The sequence below is a fragment of the Carassius gibelio genome, chromosome A6 (assembly GCF_023724105.1).
Source record: "Carassius gibelio isolate Cgi1373 ecotype wild population from Czech Republic chromosome A6, carGib1.2-hapl.c, whole genome shotgun sequence".
Classification (NCBI taxonomy): domain Eukaryota; kingdom Metazoa; phylum Chordata; class Actinopteri; order Cypriniformes; family Cyprinidae; genus Carassius; species Carassius gibelio.
The window spans coordinates 15,739,593-15,764,867 of NC_068376.1; the positions used below are offsets into that span (position 1 = coordinate 15,739,593).

At 38.2% G+C, this 25,275-nt stretch overlaps 2 protein-coding genes across 3 annotated transcripts in view; both read left to right on the forward strand.

Annotated features, from left to right (window-relative positions):
* Positions 1-25,275, forward strand: part of LOC128015522 (transforming growth factor beta receptor type 3) — a 127,161-nt gene that overhangs the window by 56,358 nt on the left and 45,528 nt on the right. For both annotated transcript variants that reach the window (XM_052599403.1, XM_052599402.1), the window contains exon 4: positions 4,615-4,752. In XM_052599403.1, the coding sequence (XP_052455363.1) occupies positions 4,615-4,752 (138 nt within the window). The remainder of the gene's footprint in view (positions 1-4,614; positions 4,753-25,275) is intronic.
* Positions 14,186-15,831, forward strand: LOC128015524 (uncharacterized). Its single transcript, XM_052599405.1, has 3 exons — positions 14,186-14,419; positions 14,673-14,854; positions 15,175-15,831. The coding sequence occupies exons 1-3, from the start codon at positions 14,269-14,271 to the stop codon at positions 15,646-15,648; spliced, it is 807 nt and encodes a 268-aa protein (XP_052455365.1). The 5' UTR covers positions 14,186-14,268; the 3' UTR covers positions 15,649-15,831.

Genomic DNA, 25,275 nt, shown 5'->3' on the forward strand with positions numbered 1-25,275 from the left:
GAATCTTTCAGAGAAGCATGGATCTGTGATCAGTAGTAAATCGGCCAGAGGGCTCTCTTGTGCTAAAACTGCAAATATGCTGCATTTTTACTTATTTTGTGTTAGAAGGCACATTATCTTACAGAAGGATTTATTTAAAACACTCGACTGCTGTTAATATAGTGAGTTTGGCGAAAAAACATGCTATTAAATGTGGTGCCTTTCAATAAAGCACGTGATTCCAGATTGAACTTAATTTACTAAACAAAGCCGTAGTTTACTGACAAGCTACGCAAACGGCTTTCATTATTGCAGACCGACCCCACTAGAAAAAAAATTAACACCACCATCTAGTGGGCTGTAAAGAAATTGATTTTATTTTACCAAAAAGTATAATAAAAGCTTGATACTTGGTGTCCATGTATCAATACAGTATTACTGCAGAAAATAACGCAATACTTTGTTGTATCGATTTTTCCCCCCACCCCTAATTGTTCACCAATAAATGAAAATTAACTCACCCTTATGTTATTTCAAACCTGTAAGACTTCCATTCATCTTCAAAACACAAGCGGAGATTTTATACTGTGAATGAGACAAACATGTTTCATTGTCCAATTACCATGTGCTCTAGGGATATGTGATAAAGGGATATGCCTAAATTAAATCTGTTAATTATATCGCATATCATGTTTCTTAAGAAGAATTGGATTAAACCATTTGAATCATATGGTTATTCAGCAAATTGATTGATTTATCAGTTTTTTTTTTCCTCTCTAGTCAATTGATCCAGAGGAGAGGGTGGTAGATATTAGATGCTTATTGAACATTTTCCACCGAGTACAGATATTAGGAAGGGAAGTGAATGGAAAAAAAATCCAGTGGAGGAATAAGTGAGGGTCTCTTACTTGTGCGTCTGAGTTCGCTCTGTGTCTGCCAGACCCTGTGTGATAAGCACTCTATAATATCTTTCATTCTTTGCTCTCCAAAGGCTCTGCTGTTATGATTATGATTATTGCCACACTTTTATCGTGCTCATTGCTTAACACTCTTATTTGCTCCAGCATCCTCCCACATCTGCGGGGGAGCCGCTTATTACGTAGCTCCGGGCCTCTGAGTTCCATCCACCAACACATCTGCTTCCTCTAAAGCGGACATCTTGAAATGGCAAAGTTTATGGCTGTTTTATCTCATTTGGTTTTGATGGACTAGGTACGAACTGAGCTTGTCCCAAATGGCACCCTCAGCCCTAACAAAGAGGTTTGGTTAGGGTGAACTGCAGCAGAATAGGCCCTATTGAGCACCTTTTAACTATAGGATAAAAATGTGAAAGCCTGTGATCTTATAGATAGATACACAGAAGTAAACACCAAAGTGTGCAGATCCACATCTAGTGGCCCATTTGAGACTTCCTTTCTTTTTGCATGCAGATGATTTTCCTTTGTAACCCTTAGACGTAATCAATAAACTACAGCAAAGTATTACTTAGTAAATTACTGTATCAATTCCACAATTTGGCAACATTATTTCACAGTGGGCGTATTGAGGACACATTGAGACTGCATTAGGGGGCTCTGTTGATCTGAACTGTTGAACCATGAGATTTTTGAACTGTGAGAAAAGTGTGACAGTGATCTGTGATCTTGTGGACAGATACATATACGTGAAGTCCACAAGATCCACAAGCACACTGTAAAAAATGCAGGAAAATTGTAAACACATTTACAGAACAAACAAGCTGAAGTATACTAATACAGTATACAGAAGGTGGAGAGAGTCATACACGCAAACACAAAACACGATCATGGTAACACACATGACACTTAATAATGCAGTAAACATTCATTAAACAACAGAAGATGTAACATTAAAACCTAAATGTACATAAAGTCATAAGGCATTTCAACAAGACGTTAGGCTTTTGGCCATAAACATAAAATTAGCAACAGTTGGTTTGGTTGCACATGGCCTTCTGGACCTGAATATTGCTCTCACGAGTAAGAATAAAACAAGATATAAGTGTTTCAGTTTCAAGTAATAATACATAAATAAAGTTTTCAAATGGAGTTCATTTGAAATTTTCCCAGTTGTAACACATTGAGCAACTGCATCAAAGCGAATACGTTTTTGTAGACGTTTTGACTGGATCCAAGATAATGTCATTGCCAGATTAGGTTTTTCACTGTCTGATTGTTTAATTGACTAATCTTTTAAGTGAATAATTCAACACTGGCTGTTCTGATGAAGTCGTGAGAATACGTTCTCAAGTGTGTAATAGTATTAGCCTGAGAATCAAGTTTAGATCTCTGAGATAAAAGGCCATTCGTAAAAAGGAACTGCTTCAAATTATATGAAATATCCCGAGTGACCTCTCAAATACTATAGTCATTTACTCACTATCATTTCGTTCCAAATCTTTGTTATTCAGGGGGAAGCAGGATGAGAAATTTGGAAAAGCGTACTGATAAGCTTTCAAGCTTCCAAAGACCACAAACCATTCTAAAAGTATCATATTGTGATATTTTGATGTGGTATTAAAGCTTTGTGTGAGAAACAAACAGAAATGTTAGTTACTTAAATTTGATTGATTACGAATTGAACTGCAGGTGATCGGTCAGTGCCGAACTGATGAAGAGGGTCAGTAATAAAGCTTTAAAGGTGACGAGGCAGTTGTTGTTTGTCAGGTCAGTGTTGAGAGGTAGTTAATCAAATCATGTCTGGAATGGAGTTTAGTGTTGACCCCACTGCAGACCCTAAATCAGCAGGTTATATATAGATTGCAGACCAGGTATAGAGCAACAAAACACCAGCTAAACTGTTTCATGCAGTTACAATGAAATGAAAACGCCTCCTCAGAATCTAAATCAAACATTGGAACATTTAGGCTCTGTTTACACCAGTGCGTTTTTGTTTTAAAACGGCATTTTAGAATTAAAACAATCCATGTTTACACTGGTGTTTCCGGTGCGCTTCAGAAATGATCTCTGTTTACATTACACAACCCAAAACGCGTCACGTGACCATTTATGCAGGTACAGCCTTAGATATGAATTGGTAGATTCCTTATTATTTATTTAGATCGCGGACACGTCTACGTGCTTGACAACATTGCACATGATGTTATCGTTTACACGGTCGTCAAAGATACGTAGAGTGAATGTGGGGCAGCCAAGCCATCATTTTTAAAAGTCTCGGATGTGGTGCGTTTACACTGAAATGCAACCCTGGAGGTTTCAGCTAAAAAGTTATGCATTTTAAAACAAAAATGTGTAAACAGGGCCTTAAAGTGACAGAACTCAAAGAAAAAACTCTCTTTTCTCTCTATAGTGGTGAAGTGTGAAATTTTATATATATATATATATATATATATATATATATATATATTATATATATAATTTTTTTTTTTTTTCGTTTTCACTGACTAGTCTTTTTTTTTTGATTTTATGAAACTTCTTAAAAACACTGGGAAAAACAACAACAACAAAGCATTAGGCCAGCATTTAAAAAATAACACAGATGAAGCCATTCTGTCGAGTAACTGGCAGACATTCAAAATATAAATAAGCTGAATATCTGCTAAGCATCTGTGTATACTATAATATTAAAGCGCAAACTAAGTAGAAACAATCTGTAGAAACTAATTTTCCTCAATTATCCGTCCATCCATGTCGAACAGCTCTCTTGCTCAATTCACTATCACCATCTTTATTGAACAAAGAGCCTGTGTGTGAAAGCTCAGATAGCAGTGAGGCCACATATTGTGGCCATCCAAAGAAAAACACGGCTTTCTTGGTCACTTGGTGGGGACATAAATAGCACAAACTCTGATAAGCAGTAACAGGCATCAACAGTGCTGCCGGAGTCATGTTTTTGGTACTAACATTACTAAAAAAGAACTACAGAATGCAGGAGAGGAAGGAATGGAATGGAAAGAGTAAAGATGACAGCAGAGACATATGGATTAGAGGAATGAAGGTTTTTATGACACAGAGGTTTTCTGGGGTCGAAACCACGCATGGGGTCACCATAAATGCAAAAGGAGTTGTGGGGGGATTTCAGTGAATTGTATTTTATTTATTATAGAAATTAAAGTTTTATCTATCATTATTTTTATAGCCGTTGGCTAATCAGATGTATGAAATATTGTATGCAGCTTTTCTTGTGCGTAAAATATTGCGAGATGTAGGCTACAATGCAAGAACAATTGTGAACTCAGAGTGTCAGTGACAAAGAGTGATCAGATAAAGAAAAGTAAAATAAATGAATGAATGAATAAATAAATAAACAATCATTCAAATTCAAATGTCACGTGGTGTAACCATCAAACTATAAGTAACATATTTTCTGTACACCTTTAAATCATATGAGTGTAAATGTGTATCAGAATAGAAAATATTGTCTCAGATAATTACATAATTTTATAAGCATTTGATTAGCTTGATTGTAATTCTATTTTAGCAGCATAATATTAGGTGTCTTAAAACAGTCTTTCCATCAGCTGAGGCACTGTGGAATTTATACAGTTCGGAGCCCCATGTGTCCTACATGTCTTTAGTGAATTCCTCATTGTCTTCAGTGCTCCCTTCCCTTCTCTCTTTGCCATTCTCATTTGACCCCTTTCTTTGCTGTGTTCAGGTGGCGTTACATCTGCGGCCCATCCAGTCCCTGAATGTGCACCAGAAACCGCTGGTCTTCGTCCTGAACTCCCCTCAGCCCGTCCTCTGGAAACTTCGGACAGAGAAACTGGCCTCTGGAATTAAACGCATCTTCCATGTGAGTCTGGATTGCTTTATGACTCTCAAAGTGTTTCTCTCTATCACATCCCTGTCTCTCCCTATCCTCCCCAGCACTGCTTCTGAGTCATCTCCATCCACACTTTCTCAGTAATGAATATTCAGATACTCGTTCACTCCAAATCAAGCATCTTTAAACACCCAATTCATTTACACTCTCTTTGGCTCGCCTTACCTTCCTCAAACAAACATTTCCTGTCAGCAGAGGTCTTACTCGCTCAAAGATGCATTCAGGTGTGTGTACCCAGAGGAAATACAAACAAGCTCACACGCACACATCCACACACACGTAAACACACCCCATGCCAACACAACCATCTTTCAGACAGAAGCTTCTGCAATTGCATCTGGCACAGGCTCACAGGTTTATATTGACTGCTGTAGTCTGTAGATGTTCATCCCACTGCCTGACATCAAATGTGAAATGACTGGGTGCTGTTCTTCAGGAAAAAAAAATAATAATCTGAGCATCAGGACAGCCTCATTAATGAAACAGCAGAGACAATTTTTGTAAATTGTTTGCAAAACCATCAGTAGTTTTGGGGATAGATGTGTACCCTCAATAGCTATGTTTACATGTTCACAAATAATCTGTTTATAATCAGATTGATGGTTTAATTGGATTGAAAAGCCTTCCATGTAAACAGTCCAATCGATCTGTCTGAGCTTCTCTAGCATGCATCCTAATCAAGTTATCAAATAAATCTGGCATTGTATATTAAAATATTATTAGCTCATTGAAAGTTTGGTTTTGTTCCTCTTTGTGTCGCTTTGGATAAAAGCACCTGCTTTAGCATTAATGTAAATGTTTTTGTAAATAGTAGTAAATATGTTTTATACATTTTATTTGAATATGTGTTATTTACATTTCATGTCAGTGGATAATACTGCATATTTTCTAAATACTTACTAAGAAAGGTCTTTTTACATTTCTGTCAGCTTTCATTTTAGATATGTCATCAAGGCAAAAATGATAATTAAACTTGCGGTAGCTACGGTAAAATGATGATGATGCTTCTTTTTCTGTTTATGCACGACACTGATTTTTTTTTTTTATGCATTCAGATTGAAAAAAAAAAAAAGTGTATACCAACTTCCCCCTCCTTAATCATGCTTCTGAATATAATCTAAAAAGTATTTCATGCTGGTAAATTATGAACAAATATTGAATCACAGTGCACATTTTCTAAAATTAAAAACAGATCATAAATTAAATAGGTCACATATTTGGCTTATATTACAGGGCTGAAAATAGTAACTGTCACTAATGATTATTTTGGTTATCGTGTAATCTGTCAATTATTCTGATGATTAATCAAGTAATCTGGTTATTGTTGGTTAAAGCCAACAATAGACTTTAAAATTACTTGAAATAAATATATAATTAATAGCAATGATGTAATAATAATTGGTTCAAATATAATGTTAGAAGTAAGTAATCATTTGGTTTTATTTACAAAAGAGTTAAAAATTTAATTATACAATAGAATCATAAATTATATGCATTATGTATTATATCAAATGCCTGCATAGGGCACAAATGGCCTGACAATTGTTTTTTACACTTTATAGAACAATCTAATCCTTGTTTAATATTGACTAAACAACATTTAATTCAAATGACCATCTAATCTTTAATATTTGGCTAATTCATTATGACAGAAATGCTACAGCCACTGTCATTTCTTGAACAAGAGCATGTGAACATCAAGACATGCAAATTCAGAGCGAGGGAAATTCAGAGCGTGTAATGGAAATTCACACTAAACTCTACATGCATCTTGACGATCTTATAGTGCATGCATGTTTCTTTTTTCTTTCTTATACCTTTCTTTATTTCTTTTTAATATTTTCATAGTTCAATCTTCCTGTGAAACAACAGACTTCTGTCTGGTGCTGTACGCAAGACTTCTTCAGCCGTTTTATCTGTTTAAACCCTACATCTTTCTTACAATCGATTGCAAGCTCACATTCAGATCTGCCTTCATCCAATCAAAAACCAATGGATAGAACCAAGCCCACTGAATGAGCCCATTGTTATCTAGAAGAAACAACTGAGGTATTAAGAGATCTCCTCCTGAGATTTTTTTCTTTCTACAAGTCTGCTTTCAAAACATCTTGCCTGGAACATAATCAGAATCCTTATCTGACTACACACCCATTTCAAACCCAAACACTTTTGTATTCACTGAACAGCAGAGGACATTCACAATCAGAATCAGAAAACAAGAAAGTTGCTAGGGAGTTGTTTATTCATGGAAAGAGTTTAGACACCGTTTTGACTGAAGCTGTGTTACTCACAGATATATATTACAGACCAGTGAGATCAGCGGCTAAGACTCTCCCTGACAGCATTATTGTTTTCCAGACGTCCTGTGAAACAGAGCAGAGTTACTTCGCTCCTCTTCACCCCAAATTAACAAGATGACAAGATCCAGGGCGTTCCTCACTGCACTGAGGGAGCTCAGAGGAGAGCTGGAAGGGGGTTTAAGTAAAGAAAGCCACCCCCCTGAACAATCGGTCATATTTTGGAGAGCACTAGGCTTAATGAGAAAATGAAAGTGGACTGGTCAGGATCTCTTGATATAAGCATTGGTATCCGGGAAGGGAAATTATTTTTGTTTTTACCCACCAGCCAAATTAAAAATGTTATCAGACAGTTTGAAACAGTCTCAACAGGGAAACTCGTAAATAAATAAAAGAAATACATAATAAAAATGCTGCACATCATTGTATTGTTACTAAACAAAAACTTCTTATAAAGGCCAATCCGAGACATGCCACCGTGACTGTTAAATTATGCACCAAAAAACCCACATTTGGCTGGTAATGGGTGTTCATTTCCCACCCTGTCCCTATCACATGAGAAAATCACAATGCAACGAGAACTAGTGGCCTCTCTGGTTTAACTCTGTCACTCTTTAAACACTGTAAATACCTTTATCTAGCTAGCGGTTCTATGCAATTATCATTTGAAAATGTGTTTAAAACTAGCATTTCAGAGGAAATCATTCTGCTATTATTTCCATGTGTGTAGATAAGTTCTGCTCTCCTGCTTATGGATGCGGATGTAAAGAGACTCTGCATATGCAAATGAAATACAAGCTTTTTTTTTATCTATGTAAAGAATTTTCTTAAACACACATACTGACAAAAATATGAATGTCTTCATAACCCCTTTAGTGGCCACAGAGAGATGTCCAACTGTACTGCACCCTACATTCTCTCTGTGTGAGTCAGTCCACTTTGGGTTTGTTAGATTTGTTCTTTCGCCCAAAAGTCAAAACTCTTTTCATTCATCACCTGGGTGTGGGACTATTTATTCTATAAAACTACCCGTCAACATATTTCAGTTTTATTGCATGGCAAAAACTGAGCGCAGAATGAAACCAGATCACAGTAAACCACTGGGTTTCAGAAACCGTTCAGATTATGGATGAGAAAAATGTAATATCGTGCTAGACCGCAAATTGAGAGACATTTCCTGTAGAGACAGGATGTATTCTCATATCGGCTTCATGTCATTTCAGGCAGACGAATATGGACAAAATATATTTCAGAGGAGAACATGCTGAGGTCATCCTTGGATGTTTATTAGCAAGTAAATATCTGGCTTTGTATGTAGTGCTATTAAAGATTATATTTATGCTTTTGGCAGAGCCCAGGGCGACTTACGAGAAAGGATGAAGATTGTGTTTGCGACAGATACTTTAGCAGGTAGCTGTGGTTAGGCCAAGAGAAATCCTCAAAGTGCTCATATTAACAAATATGATTGACTGGTTGAATGCAAGCGGAATGACTAAGATGTTACAGAAACGTCTGCCTTCTGTGATGACTCTTTTTGGTGGTCTATGGCAGTTTTACGTTTCATTGTCTTTATAGTGAGCGAACTAATCTAAATGAAATCAATGAATGCACAGAATATTTGATTCACAGTAAACTGTGTTTTCAGGGTAAAGAAAGTGAGTTGGTTTTGAACGTGTTTCGCTGCCTTGGTAAGTTGCACTCCATGGCCGCCTTGCTCCGGAGCTGGTTTAACTGTGTTCACACTGCCACCGGGGAGAGCATCAAAGTTGCCGGAAGTCAATCATTTTCAATGTGAGTCGGCGTCGAGCAGCGGCGTGGCGCGACTTGGCCGTTGAGAGCGTTGAGGAGAGTTGAGAAATAAGGGCAACTTTATGGTAATGAGCTGTGACGCGGTTGAGCAGCAACCAATTGGAACGTAGAAGTCCACAGCTTGAGAGGATTCCAGAGAACACCGCTCCGACCACATTAGTTCCCAAGCACAATAGAGGACAGGTTGAGTATTGCTGTGGCGGGTTTGCAATAATCTATGATGTGTCCCTGTTTGCGTACAGGGACAATAAAATAAAATAAAAGTGATACGTGAACAAAGGTGTCTGAGATTGTTCATGTTCCTGGTGAGTTGCTGATGTGCAGTAACGATATAGGAATAATAATATAATGATATAATAAATAATAGTACAGTAGTCCTAGTTTACCTTGTTTATACTTGATTATATTTACTTAAGTAACATTTTCAATGCAGGACTTTTACTTGCATCAGAATATTTTTACAGTGCTTTATACTTTATTAGGTAAAGGATCTTCATACTTCGTCCACAACAATATTTAATGAGGTTATAGCGTTATCCTCATTGTGGTTAGTCTGCACAAGTTTATCAAGCTTGTTTGCTTTGCGGCCACTTTAAATACAAGATAAGCATTCGATCTACGTCAGAGCGCTCACAAATCTTTCTACAGTGTTGTGAGCAGAGCGGCCAGAGCTCTCGGTGGCGGTGGTGTGAACGCACAGTTATCCAGGGTTATAGATCGCAAACCCAAACTTGACCAATCAGCTGTGAGCAAAGTGACATAAATCTGATGCAATCAAGCCACTGTCGCATCTGTCGCTCCAAATGAAAGCAGTTTACAGTGAAAGACAAAATTGCTATCTTTTGCTGCTAATTATTTATTATCTTATATATAATTATAATTCATGTAATATATTCAAATAATTATTATATGAACTGGTAATTATAATTAAACTTTGCATTTAAATTAATTGAAACATATACATATAAGTTCTAATATAAAGCTTTATAAATACTAAATGTATGTTTTCCTTTTAGCACTTTGTGAAACTATATAAATTGTTAAATTCAGTTGATTTACATGGCCAGATATTTTCTTTCTACTGCAGAAGTGTATTCCTGTCTAGTAAATGTATTTAAATTCATTATATTTTTACTAACGGCAACTCTTAACCTTCAGGAAAAAAGCTCTCCATGTTCAGTGTAATTGGCTGTTTGCTGCACATGACACACTTTCAGGTGCATGCACTGTAGAATTAATCTTAAACTCTGGATCAAACTCTGAGTTGACAGAGAACGCTTACACTGAAATTTGTGAGCCTGCTGAATCCGGTAGATTTGTTTGGTTTCGTCAACTCTGAAGCTACTCTGAACCTCAGAGTTTGTTCAGCAGACTTCATGCAACAGGCCACTGGTTTCAATGATAGTTGGCATAAATGATGCACATTTTGCTAAGCAACAGTAAATGTGACCTTACTTTTAGTGTAAATATAATTTATTGCTATTTGTAATTGGTATAGCATGATCTTCTATTTGTACTTACCAAAAACAGCCTAAAAAACGTCCTGCGAAATTGAGAAACATGCTAATGCCAGTGGTGTTAACTGTGATCATTAATAAGTGAGAGATTGCTTTGTGTGTTATATTTATGTAAGTATATTGGCCATTTCAAGAACATCAGCATCAGTCGATAACTGTGCCAGCTTGGCATATTAATAGATGCTCTCTCTCTCTCTCTGTCTGTCTCTCTCTCTCTCTCTCTCTCTCTCTCTCTCTCTCTCTCTCTCTCTCTCACACACACACACACACACACACACACACACACACACATACATTACCGATCCTGCAAAAGTGATTTGACCATTAGTTTAGACTGATAGCACAGAATTCTGGTGCCTTATGTTAGCTGATGATGTGATCTCTTGGCCCTTTTGCTTCAAATGGGAGCTTTACTCCGGAAACCCTGCAAATCCTGGAACATCTTAATATTGAGTCAGGACTGCGAAAAAAAGGATCTGATCCCATTGTTGAGCTGTCAGCACTTACCTTCATGCCTTACTTCACATCTTCCTTTTGCTCTTGACTTTGATTTTATTACCCCAAGTCTCATGATGACATCATCTGAATACACACAAGCACACACAACCCTCACAGTTAGTGTGGGACCAGCCAGGGCAATGAGCTCACACCATTTCTTTTTTTTTTTTTGTACTAGAAGAACCTCCTTACCAGGCATCCTGACACACTGACAGATTTAATCCTTTCGTAGAGCAACTCACACACACACCCTGTTCCATGCCGGGACTATTTCCGACTTGATGCTCTGTGAAGTGAACTCAGTTCCAGCACATAGCTGTAGCAGATGGCTCAAGAGTGCGTAGCATCAGAGCCAAGTCTTTTGTGCGATTTTGTCTAAAAACTTACAAACATGGCTGGAGAAGAAGCGGATTTACATCTGCTCACATTTAGGCAAAAAAAAAAAAAAAGTTATAGCAATTAATTATATGTATGCTTACATGTATTCAAGATGAAAAGAAAATATTTCACTTTATGGTTATACGTGACTTTTAAACTTTTTCAAAAAGCCACATGAATACAAAGAGTACATTTTCTAAGATCTTGGCACATTTTAAACTTGTTATTTTGAAAATATTTTTCCTTCTATTTATTTTTCCTTGACCCTGCAACCAGGTTCTACCTCTCAGGCCCTCAAAATTGTCCCCTACATTTTTACAGTTGAATAATGGTTTTATAAGGCTGGTTGTCTGTTGTAGCCCTGCCAACCCTTGTTTTCTGGTTCCAGCACTTGGAGGTCCAAAGAGGCAAATGGGTGTCCTGGAGTCTGGGCAGAAAACTGGTTTTAGCTGCTTTGTATACATCACCCGGCCCTAAAACAAAAGCCCTGAAATCCAAACATCTCATTGTAAAACACAATCCCTGTGACGCCATTGCCAATTTGCCGCCAGTTGTGAAAGAGATCGAAGTGGGTCATGGGTGGATATTAAATCATCTTGAAACAAACATTCTCGTCAAGAGAGTTTGAAAAAGACCAGAATAGTTGGTGTATGCTGTATTTTGAACAACATGGGATATTGATATCTTGAACAGGCTTCTTAGCATTCTTGGTCTAGCAACTTCATGGTCAAGCAACTTTTCTTTCAGAAACAAAATTGGGCCAGCTGCACCAACTGTGCATAAGTTACGTCTTTGCCTGGTTTTAAAGGACACATCGTGCAGCCCTAACTATAATACACAAACTAGACCAGGATCAAACTAGCGCCAATCAGCCTGGACATTCTTTCTGGTCTAAGCTGTGATCTTCAGTAGGGTCTTGTAAATCTGGCAGACCTTTATGAAATAAATGATGGCGCAACATTTTAAAAAGTTTGGCTGTTGTAAATTTGTTGTTCTTTCTGTTCTTTGCCAAGTGGCTGTTTTCCTGATTTTTATTGCCTTGGGATGTTAGCAAAAAGAGTCTCCCTCTCCCTCTGATTTTTAATTGAAACCATTGCGGCACCAGTATTGGTTTTGGTTGATCTGTAGGAACGCTCCTCTGTGGTGCTTGCAGACAGATGGTGTTGTTTGTTCCACGGCAGTCTCTCTCTCCAGTTCACAGGAGCACGACCGTGGAATTTTGCCAGGAACGTGATTAGCTTTCTGGAGTGAGTGGAACAAATCACCCACAAATTTATTTACCGCCTTCATCTCTTCTGCATGTCATGGCAAGTTATTTTCCCCCCTTCATCTCTGAAGCTCTTGTCCCATCTCTTTCCTCTGTCTCACGTTGGTTTCAAACACCTCATCATCAACCACAGATAATTTTGCTTTCTTAAGGAGAGGGCGTTTCATAGTGCGTATTTTGGAGATTAGTGTGAGCTTATAATTGATATAAACCATTTTGATATAAACCATTTGGCAAGCCATGTTTTCTTATTCTTCACATATGGTTGTATTCTGTAGATATTGATAGGTGTATAAGGTGCAAGAAATCCAGTGAAATATGCTTTTAGGAAGCATGTAGGGTACTAGGTGGAGGACAGATGTTAATCTGAGACATTAGGCAGACACAGGTGTGATGGAGCCTGTGCAGATGGCTGAGGAGTGAATGCAGGTACAATTATAAAACCAGTGTAAAAACCATGTGTGGGTGTAATTTTTGGATAGGCAGATGCCAGATGTCAGGTTGTTCTTGCTTTTCTCAGCAGAAGTAGATGAAACATCTTGGTTTGACTGGATGATGTGAAATTTAGTTGGGCTGTGTAAGACTTGTGAATCCATCAGTTACCTCGCAGGGTCTTTGAGAGTTCTCAGACAGAGTCAGACTCCTGAGAGCAGAGCATGGACATTAGGTCATATCGCTGAGCTAAACCAAGGCTAAGCTCCAGTCTGGACCTGTTAACTGACAGATAAGGCATAAACAGGATTTATACAGGCCTAAACCTGCTGAAATGTTTCAGACGGGTTATTGTGAGAGTGAGAATAGCAGGAACGGAGAAGCGATGACACTCAAGACACTGAGGAAGATGTAATTCTTCTCAAAACAGAAACTTTTCAGTGGACAGATAATCTATTTATCACTAGTTTTTTGTATTTTTGCATCTTAATTTGATAGATACAGTGTAAAGCTGAGCAGTGTCACTCAGTGGTTCAGATTCAATACAGTTGTTTACAAAAATAACAGTTCTTACTTAAAATTACAGAAAAGCATAACCATAATCTAACAGACTGATTTTATTATATATTTTTTTTCTATTTTACCCTGGATCCTGTTTCATAAAGATACAGAAATAATAACTGACTTTTGGGATTGTGATGAGGGTTTACAGCCTGAGGTAACTGCCTCCCTCTGAGAGATTCTGCTGTTAACACACCACTAATTATGCTCAAGAAAGGTGAGCTGCAGGTTTTAGCGCACGCTTACCTCACTTTACATTCACCACCTTACGCACGAGACGCACTGTTGAAAATAAACCCACCTTTTAATTATTTTTCTTTACAGAAGTCTGTGTAAATAAACTCACAGCTACCTGTGTTTTTACTTACCTGTTGCTCTGAAGTAAAAAAAAAATGTAAAGCCTGGAACACACCAAGCCGATGGTCGGCCGTCGGGCAGTTTTCGAGCGTCGACCGACCAAATCTTCTCAGTGTGTTCCGCATTGTCGGCTGAAATTGGTTCTCGTCGGCTTTGTAATGGCCGATTTGACATGTTGAATCGGCGTCGGAGCTTGTCAGCCAGTCGGGCCATCTGATCATTCTGATTGGCTGTTCAACCAGCGAACCAGCACGCTAGGAAAAAAAACCGGAAGTGACGGAGCATATAAACAATGAAGTCAACGGGGACATAGTTGCCTCTCTCATTTGTTTGTATTTCTCGTGATTATCATTCGTGATTATTTAAAGATATGGCTGTCTGGAACGAGGCAAGTGAAGATGCATTGATCAGCATGATCCAGGAAAGGCCGGCCTTGTATGACATCACGGAAAAATCTTATTCCAACCGATTGGTGAAAGCTGAAATGTGGCGTGAGATCGAAAATAAACTTGTCATATCAGGTAAGATTTTCTTTTTGGCAATCGAGGTCTTTAGAAAACTGGTTTGTTATTTTTAAATGGTCCATTGTAAGAATAATGACGTGTGTGAGTGTACAAAAATAATTTGGTTAATGGAAAACAGGCAGTTATTATAATTATGTGTTAGCATCTAGTGTACGTACAGTAGAGAAAAAAGTAAAAATTTGGCATTAACAATAATCATGAAACTGACAAATAAGGCATAATGCTCACAAAATATGACCTTATCCCTCAGAGAAAGAGCTCAAGAAGCGGTGGGATTCATTGCGAACCCAGTACATGCGATATAAGAAACAAGGACCCTCAGGAAGTTCTGGATCTCAGAAGACTGGCAGGCAGCAATGGATCCTGAACCGCCTGCAGTTTCTACAGCCTCACACAAAAAGGAATGAGAGCACTTCAAATTTACCTATCAGGGTAAATAACCAAATCTATTTTTTTTTTCAGAATAAAATAAAACCTTTTGCTTTTTTTTAAGTGGCCACTGATTTTTCAGATGGGTCTATTTACAAGTAACTCAGCATATTAACACAAGGCGTTAAATTCTTTTGTCCCATTATCTTCCACAAATGTGCCATAAAGTGCTTCTGAATAGAGCCATTTCACCAATTTGCAGGGTATTGTTGTAGCTTTGCCCTGTTATTGTTATTGTTATGGGTGATTGGTGAACAGTTGTAAGAATCTATGGTATCACATAATTTGCATTTACATTTTTATCTTTTACATTTTTTTTTAAGGAATCTTCGGCTGATAGTGATTCCTGTTCACCCTCAGATGGTACCAACAGTGACACATGGACTGGCACCCATGAAGAGCCCAGCTTCATTGAGGCGGAGCTACGGCCCAGTACACCCTTGCCTGAATCCACGATCTGTGGAATGGAGTCTACAGCTGAGTCCACTGCCATTAGACAGAAACCAAATACTCCAAAGCCTCCGGGGAAGCGCAGGAAGATGCAGGATGAATCCTCCAGTGAGGAGTCCACATACTTGATGCGAACCATCGGCAAAACTCTGGAAAAGTTGGCATCACAGGAAAACACCAATGATGCCATCTCAGCTTTCTGCAAAAATCTAGAACACAGAATGCGGAGTTTGCCACCACATGTACTGCCACATTTTCAGCATGAGGTTGATGATTGCATTTTCAAATATTCAGTGGGCCACAACCATTCACTGGATGCATCTGTCAATCAGTATACACACCTGTAATGTGTTACATTGCAAAAGTGTAATCATGTTTGCAGTATATTGTAGGTTGTACATGTACATTTGTAATTTATATTATAGTTGTATTATAGTGCTTGTACAATTCTATTTAGTATTTAAAGTCTCTTCTATTTTTTAATTATTTACCTTCTAGCAAATTGTTGGGCCATTGTTCTGAACATTGCAAAATAAAACACTGACTTTTAGTAAAAAGGTACTTGCATTCACAATTCTTTATGTAAAAAGAGATCACAAAAGACATAATTATGTCAAATCCTGACTTTTATTGAGCAAATTCCCACCATTGTCATGAAACACAAAATTCTTCTGCGAGCATATTAGAGCATTTGATAAAATATGATATCAAATATCAGATCCAAAAAAAAATACAAACTGCAAATGCATAGAGAAGTGTTAGACGTGTGTTTGTTTGTGTGTGTGTGTGTGTGGAGGCTCTTCTGTGCTCAAATCGTGACTAAGCAACTGAAGTTTAAATAAAAGAGGAAGTTGAGAATCTCGCACACAAACAACATGCATTTAAACCAATGAAAAAATAGATACAAATTTGTGTTTTGAATTAGAAAATTATAGATTTTATTTCTTGAAAGTTACACAACACACACAGAGACACACAAACACACACACAGATAACAGCGTTTTCATTCCCACTTTTGGAGCACACTGCAGTGATTCAGTGTCTTATATTTTGCCCCATTGAAAGGGGACTGCACCAATGTCTGAATTAAAGTACTGGCACAGTTTATCCCTGAGCTGTTTGGCATTTGAAGTACTGTTGGTTGTGTGTGGCAGAGAGGCCTGCTCTAGGCCGGGGTCTTGATCTAGTCCTTCCTGGTCAATTGCTGCCATGTATGCTTCACAGCACTCTGTACGCAGAAAGTTGTGCAGAGCACAGCAAGCCAACACAATGTCCTCAACTTTGGCAGTGTTTTGAATATTAATGGTAGTTAGAAAAACTCTAAAGCGATTTGCCAGGATGCCAAATGCATTTTCAACCACCCTCCGAGCTCGCGAAAGCCTGTAGTTGAATATGCGTTGCTCAACAGATAGTCTGCGGTTTGGATATGGCTTCATGAGATATTCCTTCAAGGGAAATGCCTCATCTGCCACAATGCAGTAAGGGGCCAGCTGGTCAGATTCAGGAAGTGGTGCAGGTGCAGGTATGTTCGATGTTCTTTTCTCTAAAGCATCCTGTAAAGAGCATCCACTAAACACTCCACCATCTGAAACACGCCCATTGCAGCCCACATCAACATAAAGGAATCTGTAATTGCTGTCAACCAGTGCCATTAGAACAATGGAAAATGTGCGCTTGTAATTGTAAAATGTCGATCCAGTTCCTGGTGGGGGACGAATGTTGATGTGTTTCCCATCCAGAGCACCCAGGCAGTTTGGGAAGTTCCACTGAGCCTGGAATCCAATGGCAACTCGCTGCCACTCTTCCACTGTGTCTGGGCACTGAAAAACAGCAAGATAATAATAATATTTTTTATTTATTTATTTTTTTGGCAGACCCTTTATAAATCGTAGTCATTTTTGGATGTTACACTGTCCGAATGTGTACAAACCTTCAGGTATTTCTCTTTTAAGACCTGGTAGATTGCTGCACAGGTTTCGGGAACGAATTGCTGAATCGTAGACATTCCCACTCGGAACTGGTAAGAAAGGCTCTTGAAGCTTTCTCCTGCAAAGAATACAATCACATAACGACATTAACAATTTTCCACACATTTTCGAGAATTAATCATCAAGAACAAAACAAATTTTAATGTATTATCATATTATTATATTTTAAATGCTGTATCCTGTCAGGTAGGCTACAATTGCCATCCGTAATAATCAATTTCATTTCACTATTATAAAGTTTAATAATACACCAAAATGTACACAACGGAAAAGGTGTTGTACTGCAATGTTAAAACAAAGAATAACCTTTAGCTTGCTTACCTGTTGCCAGGAACCGTAGTGTTACCATCAGACGTTCCCCAACTGAGATACAATCCCGGTAGTTTGTGTTTTTCCTCTGTATAATTGGAGTGATAAGTTCCTTTAAAGTGTTAAATTGAATCGGAAAAAGCCGTGCAAAATTTTTAAAATCGGAGGTTTCATCTAGTTCCAGCTCTCTACACAGGTTCGGGAAAGCCCCATGAGCCTGTTTCTGGAGAATCCATGGTTTCACCCATTTAGTGCGCTTTCTGCGTATTTTTCGCGTCCGATTATTTCTTTCCTTTTCCACAAGCAAAATACCAAGGGCTGACAACGCCAGTGCCATTTGCAACTTGTCAGCCATTTCCAAAAAATCACAAATCCGTCTGTGGATGGCGAGACTCTGATTTGCTTGATCTTTGTATATGGTTTGGATCCCTGTAGCTTCTTCCGGTTTCCCGCTTTGAGTAACTACTTCCAAGACTACTGCCACCTGCTGGTACGGAAAGGTATTTCCTACGCAGGCGCAGAACGGACGTGCTAGTTGGCCGTCAGGTGTCAAGAATCGGTTTGGTGTGTCAGGGCAAATCTGGACACAGACGCTGCCGACGTGAGGCGATCCTGCAATCTGTTTTCGTTGCCACTAGTTCGTCTGCGTCGGCTTGGTGTGTTCCAGGCTTAAATGTACATTGTGCGTCTTTCTCAGGTACAGTATTTAAACTAATCAACCGCCAAATTAAAGCCTTGATGGCAATCATATTAGTTGTATTTCTGTACTGAAAGTTAGACTCGTGTGGTATAAAATGCTATAATCTTTTAAAAACACGTCTGTCCATCTGTACGCTGGCATTGAGTTTGATGGGTTTGGAAGGGATGAAGATGGTTTGGGGTTGGGGGTCGGGGGTCTGGCTGAACTCCAGAGTGGGTTTATTGCTTTCATATTCCCTTTAGGAATTCTTGAGGTTTGAAACTCTTCCCAAAGCCTGGAGCTAATTTAGTTTTAGGCTTTTCCTTATAATTCCTCAAGACTAATTACAGCCCTATTCCCGCAATTAAATCGATAAACTCCTCTGTGCTCAGTTGGGCTTGCCAGCAGAAACCCCAACCCCTCTCCTCTCCTCTCCTCTCCTCTCCTCTCCTCTCCTCTCCTCTCCTCTCCTCTCCTCTCCTCTCCTCTCCTCTCCTCCAGTATCTGTCTATTGTCTTATTTCTATACAGCATTTGTTTATCGCAAAAGTTACATTTCAGTTGTCCCTTAGAAATACCCACAAATTGTAAACACGATTTAGTGTGGGGAAAAAAAACATATTCTTTTCTGTGTTAAGTTACACTAATGTTTAGAGGAAAGTTTTTTAAAGAAATTAACAATTTCATCAAGAATGTATTAAAGGGTTAGTTCACCCGAAAAAAATGATTCCTAGGCTTCAGGGGGAGGAATAATGTTTTGTAGATAAATATGTAGGAGCGAAGAAAACAAAGTTTCCTTACTTTAGCAAAGGACCAGTCTCCTCTTGGCTTATTTCGAAATCCTCCAACGGTTTGTGCTTCTAATTCGTGATTAGCATTTCATTTTATTACAGATGCTCGCACTTTATTTCACGTCTTCTGAAAAGTTGACAACAAACACCCGCCTAACCCCATTGAAAGGCTTGGAAGAGCAAGGACAATTTTTTATATAACTACAATTGGATTATTCTGCAAGAAGAAAGTCACATACACCTAGGATGCTTTTAGGGTGAGTAGAAGATGGGCGGATCTTTATTCTCGGGTGAACTAACCCTTTAAATTGCAAATTGCAATTTTTAATTACTTGCAAAAAGATTCCTATTTTAAATCAATGCTATTCTTTGAACTTTCTGTTAATCAAAAAATCTTAAAATCCACAATTTCCAAAAAAATTAATTAAAGCAGCACAACTGTGTTCAATGGTGGAAATAATAAATGTTTCTTGAGAACCAAATCTGCATGAAAATTCAGCTTTGCCATCACATGAATAAATTACATTTCACGAGTTCACCCTTACATCTAATCTGAAGGCAAATAGTAGGCATATTTTGGCGTGCTGTCCTGGGGGAGGGGTCCGGGCCCGGAGCATAGCCCGAACCCAAATAACTCCCCCTATCCCTAATTTGGGATAAATAGATTAGAAGTGAGGAGTTGGGGTGGAGGAGGGTTGCCGAAAAACTGTCGTGGGACAGGAGGTAGGAAGACTGGATATATATACGCTTGCGTGCTATTTAAGATGATTAGCTAAACGAGATGAACCTGTGCCAAATTGGATGATTATCTGATCGTGCTTCTCCCGAACTTTGTTAATAAAACCACATTTAAAAAATAACAAACATACATTTTAGAATAAAAATAAACATATATATATATTAGTGCTGTCAAAATTAGCGCGTTAACGCATTCGATTAATTTGAAATATTTAACGCGTTAAAATAAAATAACGCAATTAACGCGGTTGCAGTTTTTTTTTATTTCCAGTTGTGGCCTATGTGTGTTCAACGTGCAAAGAAATATGGATAAGACCAAGGAAGGACTTTTAGACGGAAAGTTTCAGTATAAAACTCTGCCGGATTACTCTTCAGTCTACCACAAGAAACATTATGACTGTATGACTGTAACAGTGCGTTAATCAGACCTTTCTGTAACGCTAACGTTAATAAGCTTAAACGAAAATAAAGAAATAATTGTGTAGCGGAGTATTTTTTGTACACAGTGCCGCGAACTGTCAATCACCCCTGTGCGCGCGCATCACTGTCCTCCTCGCAGCTGCAGCAACTTGCGCTCTCTCTCTTCATCAAGCTTTAAAACAAAAAGGGGACAAAAAGATCATATTGTCTTTGTGCATAGGCTATAGATTAATTAGATAAATGAATATCTACATTTGTGCCTTGCCGTCTACGGTATTTTTTTAGAACTTAGAAAAAAGATGCTGCAGCCAGTGAACAGCCAGCGGGGGCTGCAGGACGACTCAACCTCCGCAGACAGTTTTTAATGTTTATCAGACAATAAATACTCAAGATTTTGCTTTTGTATAACTCACAACGAGTTTCACACACCTTCTCCGGCCACGTTGAGTTGTTGACACTTAACAGTGGGAAAAGCGACACATGCGCTATTCACTTGTATTATTGAAGGGTGAATGGGTAATGTAGTTTCTGCTCTGGGTGGGATGAATTAGGAAGCTTGCATTGTGAAGGGCGCTCTGAAAATCGGCAGTGCAGGTAAAAGATTAAAACCTCTATTAAAACAGATGTCCAAATGAGCGTACTGGTACGCTACAAGCACGTTCTGGGCGCACGGAGAGGTGGCGGTAAGCTCAAGAGCTATATTTGGAAGTGGCGGTACTGAGTACCGGTGCATACCGGCCCACTTAAAGCACTGGCAATGACTATACTTTGGAATTTTTTTGCAGTCCACTTAGAATTCAACATGGAAATCATTTTTGTTTTTTATTGGCATTGATTGTTTTGAAATTCAAATGGTACTTACATGCCTGTGTTTTTATTTCTGTAATAAATATGGCTTTCAAGCCAACAGTTAATTTGGAGGATATTGATGGTTTATTGCAGGTATGTTGTTTACATGAGAAAATCTGTGTTACAAGTTAAACAAAAATTCCAATAAACAATCATATTTTGAATTTAAATAGTTTCTTTGTCTTGAGTTTACATTAATTATTTACATTTTACATTTACATATCCAAAAAGTTTCAGTCTTTTAATTGCGATTAATTGCGATTAATCGCGATTAATTTTAAAAAATTGTGCGATTAATTAGTTAATTTTTTTTAATCGATTGACAGCACTAATATATATATATATATAGTACAGACCAAAAGTTTGGAGACACCTTCTCATTCAGTTTTCTTTATTTTCATGACTTTGAAAATTGTAGATTCACACTGAAGGCATCAAAACTATGAATTCATACATGTGGAATTATATACATAACAAAAAAGTGTGAAAAAAATAAATTATTCAAAGTAGCCACCTTTTGCTTTGATTACTGCTTTGCACACTCTTGGCATTCTCTCGATGGGCTTCAAGAGGTAGTCACCTGAAATGGTCTTCCAACAGTCTTGGAGGAGTTCCCCGAGAGATGCTTAGCACTTGTTGGCCCTTATGCCTTCTGTCTGCAGTCATATATATATATATATATATATATATATATATATATATATATATATATATTCAATATGTATATATTATAGTCAGCATTAGGTGACAAATGCTATTGATCGAACTTAACATTATTAAACCATAAATGTCCCTTTAAAAGGAAAATTGCACAGTTCTACATGCTGTCTACAGTAAAGAGGAACCCTAAAAATAATCTTCAGCCGAGTCCTGAATTCTTCGACAGCCTCCATGCTTTTCTCATACTTTTTTCTTTTTACTTTTGAGATTTATCACTTCTGGCAAGGATGGGGTGTTTGTCTGGGGAGCCGTCCAGAGGTCGAGCAGATGTTCCTCCTGGTACTGGGTCGTGCTTCGGGACAGATCTCTGCTCCTTCAGCACGTCATATACCTCTCCTTATCTCTCCCTCCCCCTTACTACACCTCTTCTGTCAGTCACCGCACAACAGTACGCAGGGCCCTGGCTGTAGTTCAGATTGGCTGTCTGGCTCCCTGTGCAGCTCGTATGGGGTCCATCAAAGCTGTGGTGTGATATAATGGTTTAATTGGGGTTGCCAGCACGGGGCCGGCTGAACGCAAAAAGAACACCTTTGGGACAATGAGAGAGAAATGAGTGGAAAAAAACCTCACAAGCTTGGAAATGTAACGAGTCTGGACTGTCTAGACCGTGTGCTTGGCTGTTTGGAGCTGTACGGCAAGTTTTTCAACATATGCAAATGTTTAACTCTCTGAAATGGAGCATGTGGACCCAAGGTCCATTTGGAGCCAAAAGGGAGGACTTTCGGAGCAAAGCCCACCCTAGTCAAGCAAGTCGACCTGCAGAGAAACTCACAACGCAATGCTTCATATGTTTACAAGAGCATACACACAACTATTAAATAAAACTTAAACACACATTTTCTTTTCGCTCACATTTACTCCTACCTCTTTACCTGCTTTGATCTTTTGCTCACATTTAAACTTGCGAATGGCTATAATTTGCATCTCATTCTTTAAACATACTATTTGAAGGAAATCCAGCACATAACATATAGTTAGAGTATCCTGGATGAAAGGTTAGCTGGCAGAAGTGCACAGCAGTGCTTAGGCTGATAGGACTCCTCAGTCGTGAGTAGGGCTGTCACTTTTTATTCGATATTCGAATATGCATTCGAAAATGACGTGAAATATCCGAAATCAAACTATAAATAAAATATCCGGTTTTTAAAATGCCATTTTTACAGTCTATGATTAGAACGGTTGTTTTTTTATTTTATTATTTGCCACCTTATACAGTAGAAGGCACTCTAGACGTATTGTAGCATAGGCCCATGACCAAACAAGCGAATAAGAGCTAGTAGCCAGGCACGTTTGTGCGCTCTGAACGTGTGTTTTCCACTGCGGGGAACATTGTAAATAAAAAGAGAGCTGCACTTAATCGAGATCAAGTTGATATATTGGTGTTTCTTGCAAACAATATTAAGAAATGAATTAGGCTAGGCTATACGCCTTACTCCTGCTGCTGTTTAAGTTGTCACGTTATTGTTTGTGCCTGTTCTGAATAGTTTTTTTCTTTTTTTTTTTTCATTTAGCCTGTTGTGGGATATACATAGTGGCACTTCATATGAATAGATTTTCTAAGTTGATAACCTGCTGTTTCAAACATGAAGTAAAAAAAAAAAAAAATCCAAGAACTAACCAATCAGCTTCAGGGGACAGGTAGATATTTGAATATATTTGAATACATTGCATGATATTCGATATCCGTTCGAATTAGATTTTTCTCAAAAGTGACAGCCCTAGTCTTGAGTTGCTATGACAGCTGGGAAGTGTAAAAACTGTGTTATTCTTCCTGTCCACTACTACACTGACACTACTCTTACTTTCTCTCTGTTTAAGTATGTTTACATGTAGAATAATAATATTTTTATAATCAAAATGATAGGTCAAATACAACAAAAAGTACTGAAATGAAAGCACAGTTGAGTAAACTGATATCTATCGGAAATTGTCTTTTTATAAATATCACAATTCAATTTATATATTTATATATAGCAACACATATTGCATTTTCTGCAGGGGCTGCATTTTCCTTAAAGCCACATTCCACAAAAAAGGAATTGCATTTCATCCTGTAATTCTAAAACTGTCAATTAAAGGTACAGCTATCTCGCACCAATCTTTGCTACACATTCTTTTCCATGTGTAGTTTTTCGAGGGAAAGAGGATTTTGAGACTTCACACTCTTCAAAGGTTATTCTTGTTTTCCCGTGACTAACTTTTTCAGTCAGCTCCTTGTAGGGCTGCACGATGTGTCGTTTAAGCATCGATATCGTGATGTACGAATCCATGATAGTCACATCGCAGGATGTGCGATGTAGGCTGTCGTAGATTACCCGTTCTGCTCCATGACCCAATGTGATTCGCGGAGAGCACGAGAGAGAGCGCGTGCGCGCGAGAGAGAGCGTGTGCGATAGAGAGAGCAGGAGAGAGAGAGAGAACACGCGAGAGAGAGAGACAGAGGGAGAGAGAGAGTGCCCCGGCCGCATGCTCACCATCTTCAAACAACACGAGCGCTGTCTTGATCTCTCTCCTTCGCGCATATTAATCAATTGACACAATGGTGTCGATGTTTAAATAATTTAAAATGAGAATGTAAGTGTGCTCACCCCATTTTTGTTTGTAAGAAAAAATTTGATTAGATTTCATATCGCAATATACATCACAGAAAAAGAAAATATTGCAATGTCATTTTTTCCCAATATCGTGCAGCCCTAGCTCATTGCATAAATGCTGCACTTCGCATGAACAGAAATTGCTTTAGGAATAAATGTGATGCACATCTGTAAATATGAACAGTATGTTTGCAATCTGCAATCAGATTGCATTTATTCACAAAGGGTGTCGCATGTAAAGAATCACTGTCTGCTAAACATTAAGGTCATATTTGGAATGTAATACAGGATACTGTTAACTTTGTACTATACATTAATAAATGGAAATGAATGAATATTTTTAAAAATGGAAAATGGAAATGAAAGAGTGCATTGTGCGATACAGTGTTTTATGCAGTGGTATCTTTGTGCATCTATACTGCATATTTTGGCAACTGTAGTGTTATGTGCTGATTTGCAGAGTCTAAATGCTGCATACTGCTTGACATGAAGTATTTGACCCCTGACTTTGATGGTCTGCATTTCTTTATCATGTGTGAATGTGTGTACATATGTTATCTATAAGGCTAATCTCAGCCGTGTGCTGTCCATCCTAAGAACCTCCTGCCCGTCTCCTCTGATGCACAGCAGTGTGTTATATAAACAGTGGAAAGCAGACACCTTATTGTGTAAGAGGACCATGTGTGAAAATATGAAGCACACATTCAAAGAGGGTTTAAAAAAACATCAGGGCAGAGTGTTAAATATGTGTTTTGGCAAAGATTGTCTGGAAGGTTTCATTTTGGAAAGGCCTGGGGTGACACTCTTTTTCCTTTCCTGATAATCTGTAGTTTTGCCCTTAAATTTTATTCTCGTTGTAAAATACATATCAATACAGCTTTGAGATT